This window comes from Urocitellus parryii, chromosome 9, assembly GCF_045843805.1.
Source record: "Urocitellus parryii isolate mUroPar1 chromosome 9, mUroPar1.hap1, whole genome shotgun sequence".
Lineage (NCBI taxonomy): Eukaryota > Metazoa > Chordata > Mammalia > Rodentia > Sciuridae > Urocitellus > Urocitellus parryii.
Genome location: NC_135539.1, coordinates 64,882,572 through 64,898,304, shown reverse-complemented (window position 1 = coordinate 64,898,304; position 15,733 = coordinate 64,882,572). Strand labels below are relative to the sequence as shown.

The 15,733-nt window shown below is 40.6% G+C and overlaps 1 protein-coding gene across 1 annotated transcript in view; it reads left to right on the top strand.

Annotated features, from left to right (window-relative positions):
• Positions 1-5,182: 5,182 nt before the first annotated feature.
• Positions 5,183-15,733, top strand: part of C9H10orf67 (chromosome 9 C10orf67 homolog) — a 125,120-nt gene continuing 114,569 nt past the window's right edge. The window contains exon 1 of the mRNA XM_077802929.1: positions 5,183-5,292. Within this exon, the coding sequence (XP_077659055.1) occupies positions 5,183-5,292 (110 nt within the window). The remainder of the gene's footprint in view (positions 5,293-15,733) is intronic.

Genomic DNA, 15,733 nt, shown 5'->3' with positions numbered 1-15,733 from the left:
CAATTAAGAGACACAGGCTAGTAGAATGGATCAAAAAACAAGACCCAACAATATGCTGTCTACAGGAGACGCATTTGATAGGAAAAGATATACATAGACTGAAGGTGAAAGGTTGGGAAAAATCATATCACTCATATGGACCGCGGAAACAAGCAGGAGTGTCCATACTCATATCTAATAAAATAGATTTCAAGCCAAAGCTAATCAAAAGGGATATAGAAGGACACTTCATACTGCTCAAGGGAACCATACACCAACAAGACATAACAATCATAAATATATATGCCCCAAATAATGGTGCAGCTGTATTCATCAAGCAAACTCTTAAGTTCAAGAGTCTAATAGACCAACATACAATAATCATGGGAGACTTCAACACACCTCTCTCACCACTGGACAGATCTTCCAAACAAAAGTTAAATAAGGAAACTATAGAACTCAATAACACAATTAACAACCTAGACTTAATTGACATATATAGACTATACCACCCAACATCAAGTAGCTACACTTTTTTCTCAGCAGCACATGGAACCTTCTCAAAAATAGACCATATACTATGTCACAGGGCAACTCTTAGACAATACAAAGGGGTAGAGATAATACCATGCATCTTATCTGATCATAATGGAATGAAACTGAAAATCAATGATAAAAGAAGAAAGGAAAAAGCAAGCATCACCTGGAGAATGAACAATAGGTTGCTGAGTGATCAATGGGTTTTAGAAGACATCAAGGAGGAAATTAAAAAATTCCTAGAGTTAAATGAAAACACAGACACAACATATCGGAATCTATGGGACACATTGAAAGCAGTTCTAAGAGGAAAATTCATTGCTTGGAGTTCATTCCTCAAAAAAAGAAAAAACAAACAAATAAATGATCTCATACTTCATCTCAAAATCCTAGAAAAAGAAGAGCAAAACAACAGCAAAAGAAGTAGAAGGCAAGAAATAATTAAAATCAGAGCTGAAATTAATGAAATTGAAACAAAAGAAACAATTGAAAAAATTGACAAAACTAAAAGCTGGTTCTTTGAAAAAATAAATAAAATTGACAGACCCTTAGCCATGCTAACGAAGAGAAGAAGAGAGAGAACCCAAATTACTAGCATACGGGATGAAAAAGGCAATATCACAACAGACACTTCAGAAATACAGAAGATAATCAGAAATTACTTTGAATCCTTATACTCCAATAAAATAGAAGATAGTGAAGGCATAGATAAATTCCTTGAGTCCTATGATCTGCCCAGATTGAGTCAGGAGGATATAGACAACCTAAACAGACCAATAACAATAGAGGAAATAGAAGAAACCATCAAAAGACTACCAACTAAGAAAAGCCCAGGACCGGATGGGTATACAGCAGAGTTTTACAAAACCTTTAAAGAGGAACTAACACCAATACTTTTCAAGCTATTTCAGGAAATAGAAAAAGAGGGAGAACTTCCAAATTCATTCTACGAGGCCAACATCACCCTGATTCCGAAACCAGACAAAGACACATCAAAGAAGGAAAACTACAGACCAATATCTCTAATGAACCTTGACGCAAAAATCCTCAATAAAATTCTGGCGAATCGGATTCAAATACATATCAAAAAAATTATACATCATGATCAAGTAGGATTCATCCCTGGGATGCATGGCTGGTCTAATATACGGAAATCAATAAATGTTATTCACCACATCAATAGACTTAAAAATAAGAACCATATGATCATCTCAATAGATGCAGAAAAAGCATTCGACAAAGTACAGCATCCCTTTATGTTCAAAACGCTAGAAAAATTAGGGATAACAGGATCATACCTCAACATTGTAAAAGCAATCTATGATAAGCCACAGGCCAGCATCATTCTGAATGGAGAAAAATTGAAGGCATTCCCTCTAAGATCTGGTACAAGACAGGGATGCCCTCTCTCACCACTTCTGTTCAACATAGTCCTCGAAACACTGGCCAGAGCAATTAGACAGTCAAAAGAAATTAAAGGCATAAAAATAGGAAAAGAAGAACTTAAATTATCACTATTTGCAGATGATATGATTCTATACCTAGCAGACCCAAAAGGGTCTACAAAGAAGCTATTAGAGCTAATAAATGAATTCAGCAAAGTGGCAGGATATAAGATCAACACGCATAAATCAAAGGCATTCCTGTATATCAGCGACAAATCCTCTGAAACGGAAATGAGGACAACTACTCCACTCACAATATCCCCCCAAAAAATAAAATACTTGGGAATCAACCTAACAAAAGAGGTGAAAGATTTATACAATGAAAATTACAGAACCCTAAAGAAAGACATAGAAGAAGACCTTAGAAGATGGAAAAACATACCCTGCTCATGGATAGGCAGAACTAACATCATCAAAATGGCGATATTACCAAAAGTTCTCTATAAGTTCAATGCAATGCCAATCAAAATCCCAACAGCATATCTTGTAGAAATAGATAAAAGAATCATGAAATTCATATGGAATAATAAAAGACCCAGAATAGCAAAAACAATACTAAGCAGGAAGTGTGAATCAGGCGGTATAGCGATACCAGACTTCAAACTATACTACAGAGCAATAGTAACAAAAACAGCATGGTACTGGTACCAAAACAGGCGGGTGGACCAATGGTACAGAATAGAGGACACAGTAACCAATCCACAAAACTACAACTATCTTATTTTTGATAAAGGGGCTAAAAGCATGCAATGGAGGAAGGATAGCATCTTCAACAAATGGTGCTGGGAAAACTGGAAATCCATTTGCACCAAAATGAATCTGAATCCCTTTCTCTCGCCGTGCACAAAAGTTAACTCAAAATGGATCAAGGAGCTTGATATTAAATCAGAGACACGGCATCTGATAGAAGAAAAAGTTGGTTATGATCTACACGCTGTGGGATCGGGCTCCAAATTCCTCGCGCTAGAGTTAACAAATAGAATCAACAAATGGGACTTACTCAAACTAAAAAGTTTTTTCTCAGCAAAAGAAACAATAAGAGAGATAAATAGGGAGCCTACATCCTGGGAACAAATCTTTACTCCACACACTTCAGATAGAGCCCTAATAACCAGAATATACAAAGAACTCAAAAAATTAGACAATAAGATATCAAATAACCCAATCAATAAATGGGCCAAGGACCTGAACAGACACTTCTCAGAGGAGGACATACAATCAATCAACAAGTACATGAAAAAATGCTCACCATCGCTAGCAGTCAGAGAAATGCAAATCAAAACTACCCTAAGATACCATCTCACTCCAGTAAGACTGGCAGCCATTAGGAAGTCAAACAACAATAAGTGCTGGAGAGGATGCGGGGAAAAGGGCACTCTTGTTCATTGCTGGTGGGACTGCAAATTGGTGCAGCCAATTTGGAAAGCAGTATGGAGATTTCTCGGAAAGCTGGGAATGGAACCACCATTTGACCCAGCTATTCCCTTTCTAGGTCTATTCCCTAAAGCACTAACAAGAGCATGCTACAGGGACACTGCTACATCGATGTTCATAGCAGCTCAATTCACGATAGCAAGACTGTGGAACCAGCCTAGATGCCCTTCAATAGATGAATGGATAAAAAAAATGTGGCATTTATACACTATGGAGTATTACTCTGCATTAAAAAATGACAAAATCATAGAATTTGGAGGGAAATGGATGGCATTAGAGCAGATTATGCTAAGTGAAGCTAGTCAATCTTTAAAAAACAAATACCAAATGACTCCTTTGATATAAGGGGTGTAAACAAGGACAGGGTAGGGACGAAGAGCTTGAGAAGAATATTTACAGTAAACAGGGATGAGAGGTGGGAGGGAAAGGGAGTGAGAAGGGAAATTGCATGGAAATGGAAGGCGATCCTCAGGGTTATACAAAATGTCATATAAGAGGTAAGGAGGGGTAAGTCAAGAGAATACAAATGGAAGACATGATTTACAGTAGAAGGGGTAGAGAGAGAAAAGGGGAGGGGAGGGGAGGGGAGGGGAGGGGGGATAGTAGACAATAGGACAGACAGCAGAATACATCAGACACTAGAAAGGCAATATGTCAATCAATGGAAGGGTAACTGATGTGATACAGCAATTTGTATACGGGGTAAAAGCAGGAGTTCATAATCCACTTGAATCAAACCGTGTAATATGATGTATTAAGAACTATGTAATGTTATGAACGACCAATAAAAAAAAAAAAGAAACCAAAGAATAAACAAAAATTTCACCATTAAAAATAAACTTCTATCGGATGTGGTGGCACGGGCTGTAATCCCACCTACTTGGGAGGCTGAGGCAGGAGGATCGCGAGTTCAAAGCCAGCCTCAGCAAAAGCTAGGCGCTAAGCAACTCAATAAGACCCTGTCTGTAAATAAAATACAAAAATGGGGCTGGGGATGTGGCTTAGTGGTTGAGTGCCCCTGAATTCAATCCCTGGTGCCTGCCCACCCCCCACCATAATAAACTTCTCTTATTGGTAGAAACTTAATAAAATTGAATCCCACGCTACACAATATACTTAACGCCTTATATTCTGACTTTCATATTAAATAGAAATACAGGCCTGCTTAATCTCTGCCAAGAAAATTTTTAAATCCAGGTCTGCCTACACGGGTGGTCAAGTAGCAGGTGTAGGCAATTTATGAGGCCACCTGCTCGCCTCTCAAGGCGATGAGGCCCTGGCTCATGCCACGAACGTCCTCATTACAGGGATTCACTACTTTTCACCCTCCCATTAGCACAACGTGGGAGTCTCTATAAAGGAGAGCCACCACGCCAGGGTCTCACAATCGGGTTGAGAGGGGTGTTGGCGAAGGAAGAGGAGCTCAGAAACCCAAACCTCCCTCTCCTGTGGGGTGCAGGAGCGAGGCTGAGCTCAGAGTCCTGGGAAGGGAGGAAGCAGAGAAGGACCGGGGGCGGGATGGGGCGCAACAGTGTTATTTACAGGGGTGCAGCTTTGCTTGGAGACGTTTCAGCCCCCGCTCGTCGCCAAGCCCTGAGTCAGGTGGGGCACTGGAAGCGGCAGAGGAGGACTCGAGCGCCAGCCCAGCGCCCCACTCCCGGTGCGCTGCGCTCCCTGCCAGCCCCCGCCCCCGCCCACGATTCCCGCGCTTTGCCGTTTCCCGGGGAGTCGCTATGGCAACTGACGCGTGGGTTAGAAACTCAGCGGGAGGCGCCTGGCCAGCGGCTATGGCCGAGGCTCCGACAGATACCCCGGAGGAGTGGCACCGGGCGCACGGCTGCTGGAAGCTCATCCAGAACCTTGACTTCGCGATTCAACAATTTCAGTTCAACCCCAGGTGACCCGCGGCCCGGGCATCCCTGCCTTGGGGACTCTCAGCGGCGCTGCACAATCTCCTGGGCTTGGCTTTCTTTCTGTACCACTACTAAGCGCATGACTCCGGAGCCCGACTGCTGAGGCTCGAATCCTGCCCACATTGTTCTCATAGGACCTGTGGGTTAGGAGAGCTACTTAACTTCTGGGTACTTTGCTCAGTTACCTCGGCTGAAAAACAGCGATTAGGATGATGAATAGTGTCTACTCCATAGATCTGAAGCCAGAATTAGACAGGCAGTCAGTGTAGAGAGTTACATCAGTCAGGTCGGATCCAGGAGGCCAATTTTGAGTGAGGCCAGGAAGTTGGAAACCGTCCCCTGAGGGATTGAAATTTCTTCAGAGTCCTTATCAAGAACCTGCCCCTGCTCCAACCTGTTGATAAGGTAACCGGGTCCCAGGAATTGCCCCTCCTCACAGGGATCGATAAGGTTGTTAATTAATGTGTCCTGGGCTGCTCCATCGTGCCCTTCCTCCTTCAGCCCGCCTATGTACCTCCTTTTGGCCAGCCCACTCAGCATTTCCTGGGCCTAGTCACATAAGCAGGAAGGAGAAAGATAAGGGGAAGAGGGCAGGAGAACAAGGGACACCTAGGACATATTAAAAAGGGCAGAACACCTCCCTTCTGGGATATCGGGATACCAGCTGTGCCCCCCTTTTCCCTCCTGGGAGAAGTCTATGTTACCCCTTTTTAATGAACCCTGCTTTAATGCTGCCTCAGCATGCTTCTCTGATGTTCAAACTTCAACATGTGAGGAAGCAGAACTGTCACGGATAACTGGTGGTATCAGATCTTAGGGAAGGTTTAATGAGCTAATCCTGAAAACCTTTAGAAAAGGGACATACATAGAAGGTATGCAGGTCAGCAGATTTTAATAAAATATTATAGACTAGATAATTTCTGAATCACAGAAATGTCTTCCTCATTGTTCTAGATTGAGACACTGGCAGATTTGGTGTCTGGTAAGGGCCCTACCCTCCTCATAAAAGCACCTTCCTGCTATGTCCTGTCATGGTAGAAAGGGCAGGGAAGCTGTCCCCCAACTCCCTACTCTCCACCCATGCCTCCCCCCACCTGACTTTTATATAGGCACAATCCCATTCATAAGTTCTCCACCCTTGGGACCTAATCACCTCCACAGACCTCAACTCCTAATGTCATAACCATGGAAGTCAGGAGTTCAACATGATTTTTCCAGGGAAATACTCAATCAGAACAAAGCAGCACCATATGCATTTGACAGTAAAATTACTTGTTATCCCATGATCCTTGTTTATAGTTCCTCCCTTTCATTATCTTTCTTGGCTCCCTCTGCTCTCATTCTGTTGTTCATTTGGGTAATGTAGAACTAATATTTCTGAGAAAATGTATTTTTCTTCACAAAAACCTTTACAAATCATTAAGCCACCATGGCATTAGGTTAGCTGCTGTAAGAAAGAGTACTCAGAACTCATCTAGGCAGAGGCCTCATGGGGCCAGGTCTTAGAGGCAAGCCCCTCACACTGAGCACATTGAGACAGCTCCAGAGTGAGAAGGAAGGACCAGAGCTGGACTGACCCAAGAAGCAGGACTGACCCAGTCCTGCTGAGCCGGGGCTCCCTGGGTCATCTATATTAAATGGGTCTGTTTGTTAAAACGGATCAGTGTATTCACTGGCCTGATTTAGGGGTGGCTGAGAAAAGCACATATTAGAGGTAGCTCAGGACAAACACCAGAGGCACTGGGGTCTAACCTGCTCCAGTGGCTTACTTCCTACCCTGGATCCTTGGCATTCTATGGCACCGTAGCTCCCCTACAAAACACACCAACCAGACTCCAGGGGCAGATAGACCTGCTAGGTGCCCAATGAACTTCCTCTTAACTGAGCCAAGGAGCTGTTGATGCCCAGATTGATTTCTCTTCATTCAAAGGGCTTGGGAGAGCAGACTGGTACCCCAATATGAGTGGGAGAGGCTCAAGTTCTGACTGAAATCCGGGGGTCTGAGGCTTAGGGTAGCAGGGTTAGGCACTGGAGAGATGGCAGCCTATACCCCAGACCAAAGTCTGGCCTTGATGAAGTCCTCATTTGAGTCAGGAACTAATGACAAACTAGATAAATAAGTAAACTATACAATAAATTATATAGTGATTAAGTGCTAAAGATGAGACAGAAGCAGGGGAGAGAGTAAAGTGTGTGCGGCAAGTGGAGAGAGGGGTTGTGATTTTAGAAGGCATCTCTGAAATGACACTGGAATGAAGATCTGCAGGCTCAAGGGGGATGTGTCAGGAGACAAATCCATCCGTGTAGAGAGCAGGAAGTGGATGGCAGTGCGTCCGTACTCTAGGAAAAGCAGGAAGCCGGTGTGGCAGGAAAAGGGGACAGGGAATAGTGAAAGTAAGGTAAGGCTGGAGATGGGGCTCAGAGACATAGTGCCTGGCCTTAGATTACTGTAAGGAGAACTTCAACTTTTACTTGGAATGAAGTAGGAAGCCAGAGGCATGATGTTATCTGATTATCTTTCAAAAGAATGACTCCAACAACTTTTGATAATAGACTATGAGGACAAGGACAGAAACAGAAGAATCTGTTTCTATCCCACCTGAAGGATGATCATGTGGTCTGATTCTAGGTACAGGAGCCACCATGGCAGAGGAAAGGCTCCAAGGCTTCTGACCCCATTAATTGGAAAAATGGAGCTGTCATTAACTAGGCAGAAGAACATAATAGGAGGAACAGGTTTGGGGGAAAATGTCATAAGCTTACTTTGGGACATGACATGATCAGCAGTGACATCAGATATCCAGTTGAGCTGTTGAGTAGAAAGTCGGTTATGAGTCTGAAGTTCAAAGAGTGGTCCTACTTGCTATCAGTCTGGGAATAATTAGCACAGAGATGGCACGATTAGCTGTGAGATTTGGTGAGATCAGCCAGGAAGTGAGCATGCATACAGAAGTCTATAAGGTGGGGGTGGTGGTGGGGATATGCATCAGTTTGGTGATTCAAGGAGGAAAAAAGGAAGTGGTATTTTCCTTATTTAACACTTGGGCAGTACATCAGAGTGGAGGCTGAGCACATCTAATGCCATTTTTATTGACTGATTGATGGATGAGCATTTGTGAGGTGGAGTATTCTAGGATTCAGTGGGAAGTGGTGTTAATAAATATCCATGGATCCATTTTCTATAATAAGCTAACATGTTAATTTTGTATCTGCTTTATTAAAAACATGATTGTTATCTTCCTGTTTTTATGCAAAACAGCCAACCTATTATTCAAAGATAGAATTGTTGAGACTATAAATAAGGACTGTGTAGGAACCACTTAGCTGATTTGTTGTGATGTGGGTTTCCATTCCAGGCAGTGGGGTTGTCATCTAAAATTAGAGACATTTGGAATTTGTTGAGGGGAAGCAGTGAACCTGCTATTTTACTTAGTTCTGAATGAACCAGATCTTTCTGAATCAGTCACACAGGAAGTTAGGACTGGGGAGACCTTAGAGTCTGGGTCTGTCCACCCAGGGACTCAAGAGGAATCCCAAGAGAATCTAGGCTCTTGATATTCAATGAGTTATTTTCTCTCTTTGAACGTCAGTTTCCACATTTTCAAAATAAGAAAGTTTTTGTATCTTTTATCAGATTGTTAGAAGGATTACTGGAGGAATTTGTGGAGAAAATGGGCATCTTTAACAAAGCACTTGGAACAAGTTAAGCACTCAATCAATAGGTATTAATATTATTTAAAAAAAATAAAAGTTATAAAATTATCAGACTTCATTTTAAAATATCAGAGTATATTATTATCATATTATGGCAACAGAAGAAATAACTAAAAATATTATTCCAAGTTTCTAAGTCAGATCCTAAAAATAAATATTTAATCAAAAACTATCCATATTCCTTCACCTACCACCTACAAAGGTCTTTTTCTTAAATAGGATGGAATGAAAGGACATCCATGTTCAAGCTTCATAAAGAATAAAATTGATTAGTAAAAAGGAGCCTACTTAGTACTGGGGAAAGTAAAGGATTGCATTTCTAGACTGGAAGGGGGAACCACCGAGGTCTGTTAAATGTACAGCAGTGTAGGATATAAAGAGCCGAGCAAAGTTCAGAGGGCTTTGTGTTCATTATATTGATGAAGCACTCAGAGTCCAGACAGGAGGCAGAAACCTCATCAGTAATCTGAGTAGGTAATATTTCCTGTTGCTCATTAAATATTAAGATGGATTAGTAAAAGGCCGCGTGGCATGGTAGTAAATAAAGACTTTAAGAGCAGAGCTATAGCCAAAGCAGATGTAGCTATTCTTCAGGTGGCAAGAAGAGTAAACAAGGAAGGAACTAAGAATTTAGAATGCCTATACCCCCACCCAAAGGCTGAGATTGAGACCTTTAGAGAGGACACGGCTGCCACTGAAACTCAACTGCTTGCTGGTGGCAAAGAAACTTGCCAGAAGGTGCAACCAGAGCTGATCTGCTGGGACTGCTTGCCCACTGGCTAAGAAACCTACTGAAAAGTGTAGACATGCCAAAGTTCTTTACCCAGCTGGGAGATCCAAAACTTTATTCCTGAAGGTCCCAAGTTCTCAAAAGTTCTACGTGTGTGTGTGTGTGTGTGTGTGTGTGTGTGTGTTTCCCATTAATCTTTACAATTGGGCATGGGAACACTAACAGGCCCTTTGGAGAATCTTCCGTGTTCCAGACATAGTCTTCCTTGACTCCAGTGTGCACCAATAATCCAGTTGTCCCTTGACAATCAGAATCAATCTTATCAGCCAGAAGAATGAGCCCTTTTTCTCTGCTTCAATGGCATAAGGGTTCCAAAGTGGCCAAGCATCAGTCTCATCTGTTTCATTGCAATCATTGTTGTTTTCCTATGGAAGCAATCTAACCTTGAGAGCCAAGGCCTCTAAACCAGCAATTCATAAAGCTACTGAGACAGGAAGCAATAGTTATGGGAGTGTGTGTTTAGGCGTAATAGTGAGAGGAACCTAATGATCAGCATATACTTCATTTTATAAGGCATAATTACTTCCTTCATGGATTTGTCTCTCAGCTGTCATAACCAAACCTTCAAGAAACTATTCCATTTTTCCTTTAGGCCACCACTTATGGGTGGTGAGTTATGTGAGGATATCAGTTAATTCTCATGGGCATGAAACCATTGATGCACTTTTTTTGCTATGAAATAAGTTTCTTGGTCAGAACTGATGCTGTGTAGAATACCAGAATGTGTAAATAAGATGTTCTGTAAGTTCACATGTGATGGTTCTGGCAGATGTTTTATGGTCAGGGAATGCCAACTTGTTATGAGCCAGGCTATCTAAGCAATGACCAAACAGACTCCATTTTACCCTGAGACTCCACATCATGTAAGAATTGCTTCTCCCGTGGGAAAGCCCCACCTCTGTACCCATTAATAGTTACCTAGCATAACATACTTGGCAACTCAAAATGGCAATTCTTATATAATGTAAAATTGTTATCTTTGGTTTCCATTTTTCTTGGACAATGTACCTGTCAGAGATTGATTGGTTATGCCTAACCAATCTCTAGCATGTATTGAACTAGGGTCATTTTGACCCCCTTTCCCCTCTGCTTGCTTGATGCTATGTCAACCTGGAAAGTCCCATGAGAAATACCAATGTACCCATTGCATTGTCTCGCTAACTGCCCAATTCAGCTTCTGTACCTGCTTGCTTGCAGTTATGTCAACCCAAATGTAGTTTTTGCCTTTAAAAAACCTAAAATGCTCAGGCTGAGGCTGTTCCTTGCAGAAACAGTTAAATGGGTCCTGCGGGGAGCAGTCCTGGCCTGCTGGCTAAATAAAGACTCTTCAATTTGGACAAAACTGAGACTTTGTGTGTTTTCTGAGCGACCTGCCCCACAACATTTCATATAGTTCATATATGTGTATCCCAGTGAGGATGATGGAAAAGGTTCCATATTATCAGCCTGCTACTAAGTAACTGGCAATCATCGCTGGTTAATAATGCTATGTTGGGTACTCAGTATTGATCTCTTCTGTTGACAGATGAGGCACTCGGCACTTTTGGTGGTTAGCCACACCCACCTCAGTAAGGAAAGTCTGTGCTGTTGAACTCCACTCCTGCCACCATGAGCATTTTGTTCAAGAGCCACTGAGCAAGCACTGGCTGCAGAAAGAAAGCAGAGAGAAGCCTCATTCTGCTTACCTGAAGATTGACCACATTCTCTGCAGTGGATGCTCTTTGGTGAACATTCATATTGGGAGCATTTTCTGTACCCACTCAAAATGGTTCATACACATAACTCTTCCCTAGGTTTTCTTTTTTTTTTTTTTTTTATTTTTTAGTTCTCGGCGGACACAACATCTTTGTTGGTATGTGGTGCTGAGGATCGAACCCGGGCTGCACGCATTTCAGGCGAGCGCGCTACTGCTTCAGCCACATCCCCAGCCCTTCCCTAGGTTTTCTTATCACCAATGTTTCCAACTTGTTCCTTCCAGCTTCCTGGCCATCCAGCTAATGTTTTAGTAACTGCCCATAAATTAACATAGATGTGTATTTCTGGTCACTTCTCATCCCCCCCCAAAAATGTAGATACCCAAATGTAATACTTCAAGTTCTGTTCAGTGGGAGAATTTTCCTCTATAGCTGTCCTCCAGGATCACCTCTGAATGAGGATATGACCCTATAGATATTTACCATCTGGTGATGGATTCATCTGTTAGTCAGGCTTGAGTTTTTCATCTTCAGTCAACTGATCGTAACTTTCCATGAGGGTATAGAACACATTCAGTCTGGGAGAGTTTCTCAACCTTTCCCTGTCTTTTATGTTCTTGACACTTAAAAAAAAAAAAAACAGACTTTACATTCTGCAGAAAGATCGGCTGTAGCTGGGTTCATGTGATGTTTCTTCATAACCAGGTCATGCATTCATAGCAGGAATGCCACAGGGACGATCTGTACTCTTCTCAGGGCTTCGGTGTTAGCGTGCACTGTGGTTTAGTTTTTCTCCCCACTAACCTTGACCTTTTTGGATCTTCCAAGTTTCTCTATCTTAAATTTACTACTATTTCTTTTATAATAAGTTACTATTTTGTTGGAAAATATCACAAAATTTCCTTTTCCTAAACAAATTTATACTGGCCAGCCTTAGCCATCGTTGGTGACTTCTGTCTTAATCAGTCACCTTCATGGTAGTTGATAAATGGCTATTCTCTGATTTCATCATTTTATACACTTATTAGAGCCCCCATTATAATACAATCATTTTAAATTCATTCATATCAGCAGGAATTGCTGGATTCCTTGTGTTATGATAGTTTCATCTTTTATTTGAAGGGCAAATTGTCTTACATATGGTCAGAGGGAGTCTCTTTAATCTAGTTTCTTCACCTTTTTCACATGTCCCCACGTGACAATAAAAGTAAGAGTAAAGAGAAATTAATTACAAATGCTTTTGACAGGTAGAAATGTGGGGAGATTTAATCTTAGGCTGAGGATGATGTTGAGGTAGGGATGTATTTTGGGAATGTTTAATTGGCAGATGTGTGATAGATGAATATGGACCTTGGGGTGTATGTAATGAGAGATGAGGGTTCAAATTACCTCTGAGTAGATAGCATTTTGTTCATGTTTCCTGGGTGTCTAGCCCATTAGAATGTAAGTTTCACAAGAACAAAGACTTTTCCTTGTCCACGTTTATTATCTTAGGTGCCAAGAAGAGTACTTGCTAAACAGTAGGTGCTCAGTTATTATGTGTTTAAATGCATGCATCTCAGACAATTAGCTTAGACTTAGATTTGAAGGAAAGAAAGAAGATTGAATTTAGTTCTTTTTAGGAAAAGAAGGCTATCAAAATCCTTATAACAGGGTGGAAACACAAACAATATTTTAGTGAGATACTGTAAGAAATAATGGGAGTTATAGAATAAAACACAAACCAACAAACAAAAACCAGAGTTTAGAGACTTACAGTAACTTTAGGGAACCTCTATATTATATTCTAAATTCTGTGGGACACGTGTTAGAAAGTATGATGATCTTATTTTTGTTTTGTGTCCTAAAAGATTCTCAAATATAACATAAAAGAGAAGTAAAATTTTTCAAAACACATTTTCTGGGAAAAATGCCAGAACATTTTCCTGAAATTTAATATTATCATCACTTAAAAATTGCTTTTCTTCTAATTTGCTATAAACTACTTTGAAAAATTTGTTTAATCTTGATCATATGAGTCATTCATTACAATAGTGCATTATAATATCATAGTTAATTTTAACACGATCATTATAATTTACTGGTGGTTTTCATAATTGATTTTCAAAGGTGGTTATAAATTTTAGGCACGCAGAGCCTCAAGTATTGATGATCTTTTCAGCTAATCACTGAATCTTGATCTTAAAAAAAAAGATATTCAATATGCAAAGCATTTTTGAGAGGATTTGGGGTCAGATGCTTGTCAAGGACTGTGTGGTGTTTAAGATCTTACCCTATATAGAAGCTAACAAGTTTTTCTATTACTGTTTCACAGACCTTGACAGAAGATACAAGATTCCTGGGTCAAAGACAAAGGGCTTTATCAGGAAAACAGTAGCCAAAGCTTCATGTTGATTTGTGTTGATACCCTAGGACCCCCAACTCCCATGGGGATGACACAAAAGACCCCTTATAGATGTCTATATAATCAAGGGAGAGGAGCTCTGAGCTGGGGCATGTTCCATTTTTATAGCAAGTCTCCTTCTTGGCAGGGGAAAGACATTACCTCACTCCTCAAAGTTGCTCAGTATAAACAACTCTGGGAATGGCCTATAGAAAGACTGGTCATGGCTTTGTATTCATGTGATATCCAAAAAGAATGTGCAGGGATACTCAGGGCCCATGAAGACTGCGTCCCCCAACTGTGTCCATGAGAAAATTATATATAGATTCCTAAAATAAATTGGACTACCTCTAAAATATAATTTTCTATGGGAAAAACACTAGAAATTTTAATTGAAATTCAGATGCTCCCTCTCCACCCAGATTAAGGCCATGGACAAGGTCTGTTATTGTAATATTGAAGAATGTATGAAAGGTTAGTCAAGAATTTAGTGGGATTAATTGGAAATCACTATTTTTAATATTAAGAAGTGTTTATTTCAACTTAGCCTTAGTTGAATATAGCTATGCTTTCATAGTTTTCTTCATTCTGAAAAAAATTATGTTTTAAAGCATCAGGGTAGTAACTACTACCATGACACCAATAGTGGGTAATATTTATTGAGTGCTTACTACATATCAACACCAAGGTACTTTCTAAGTGTTAACATGCTTAATCCTCACATAACCCTGTGAAATAGGCACTATTGTTTCCTTGTTTAACCAAGGCACAGAAAGATGAAGTAATTTTCCTAATGTCACATAGCTAGAGAATCAGTTAGGATGCTTTCAGCTACAGTTGACAGCGACTGCTTACAGCCGATGTACTTATTACATGACATTACAGGAAGGCCAGAGGCATGACAGGTTTCAGAACTAGTTGAGTCAATAGTAAAAGTAATCAGTCAAATTTATCTCTCATCTTTTTTGAAAGCTTATCATCTAGGTATTGAATTTGTCCTCTGGCTTGTCTCTTTTGTGGTCAAAGGATGGCTCTGACAGTTCTTGGCATTACTTTTTAAAATTAATTCATTATTATTTTTAGTTGTAGTTTGACACAATACCTTTTAGTTATTTATTTTTATGTGGTGCTGATGATCAAACTCAGCACCTTGCATGTGCTAGGCGAGTGCTCTCCTGCTGAGCCACAAACCCAGCCCCAATTAATTAATTTTTAAAATTCATTTTAATTAGTTATACATGAAAGCAGAATGCATTTTGACTCATTGTACATGAATGGAGGACAACTTCTCATTCCTCTTGTACCAGTAGTGTAATCATACATGTACATAGAGTAATAATGTCATTCCATCGTCCTTCGCATCCCCACAGCCCCTTCCCTCTCTTCACTCCCCTCTGCACAATGCAAAGTTCCTTCATTCTTCCCTACCCCCTACCCCATGGATCAGCATCCTTTTATCAGAGAAAACATTTGACTTTTGGTTTCTTTAGGATTGGCTTATTTCACTTAGCATGATATTCTCTAGTTCTATCCATTTACCTGCAAATACCATAAATTCATTTTTCTTTAATGCTGAGTAATATTCCATTGTGTATATGTAGCACATTTTCTTTATCCATTCATTTGTTGAAAGACATCTAGGTTGGTTCCATAATTTAGCTATTGTAATTGAGCTGCTATAAACATTGATGTGGCTGCATCACTGTAGTATACTGATTTTAAGTCCTTTGGGTATAAACCAAGGAGTGGGATAGCTGAGTCAAATGGTGGTGCCTTTCCAAGTTTTCTGAGGAATCTCCATACTGCTTGGTATTACTTTTACACTTGACCATGTCTAGAGTCAC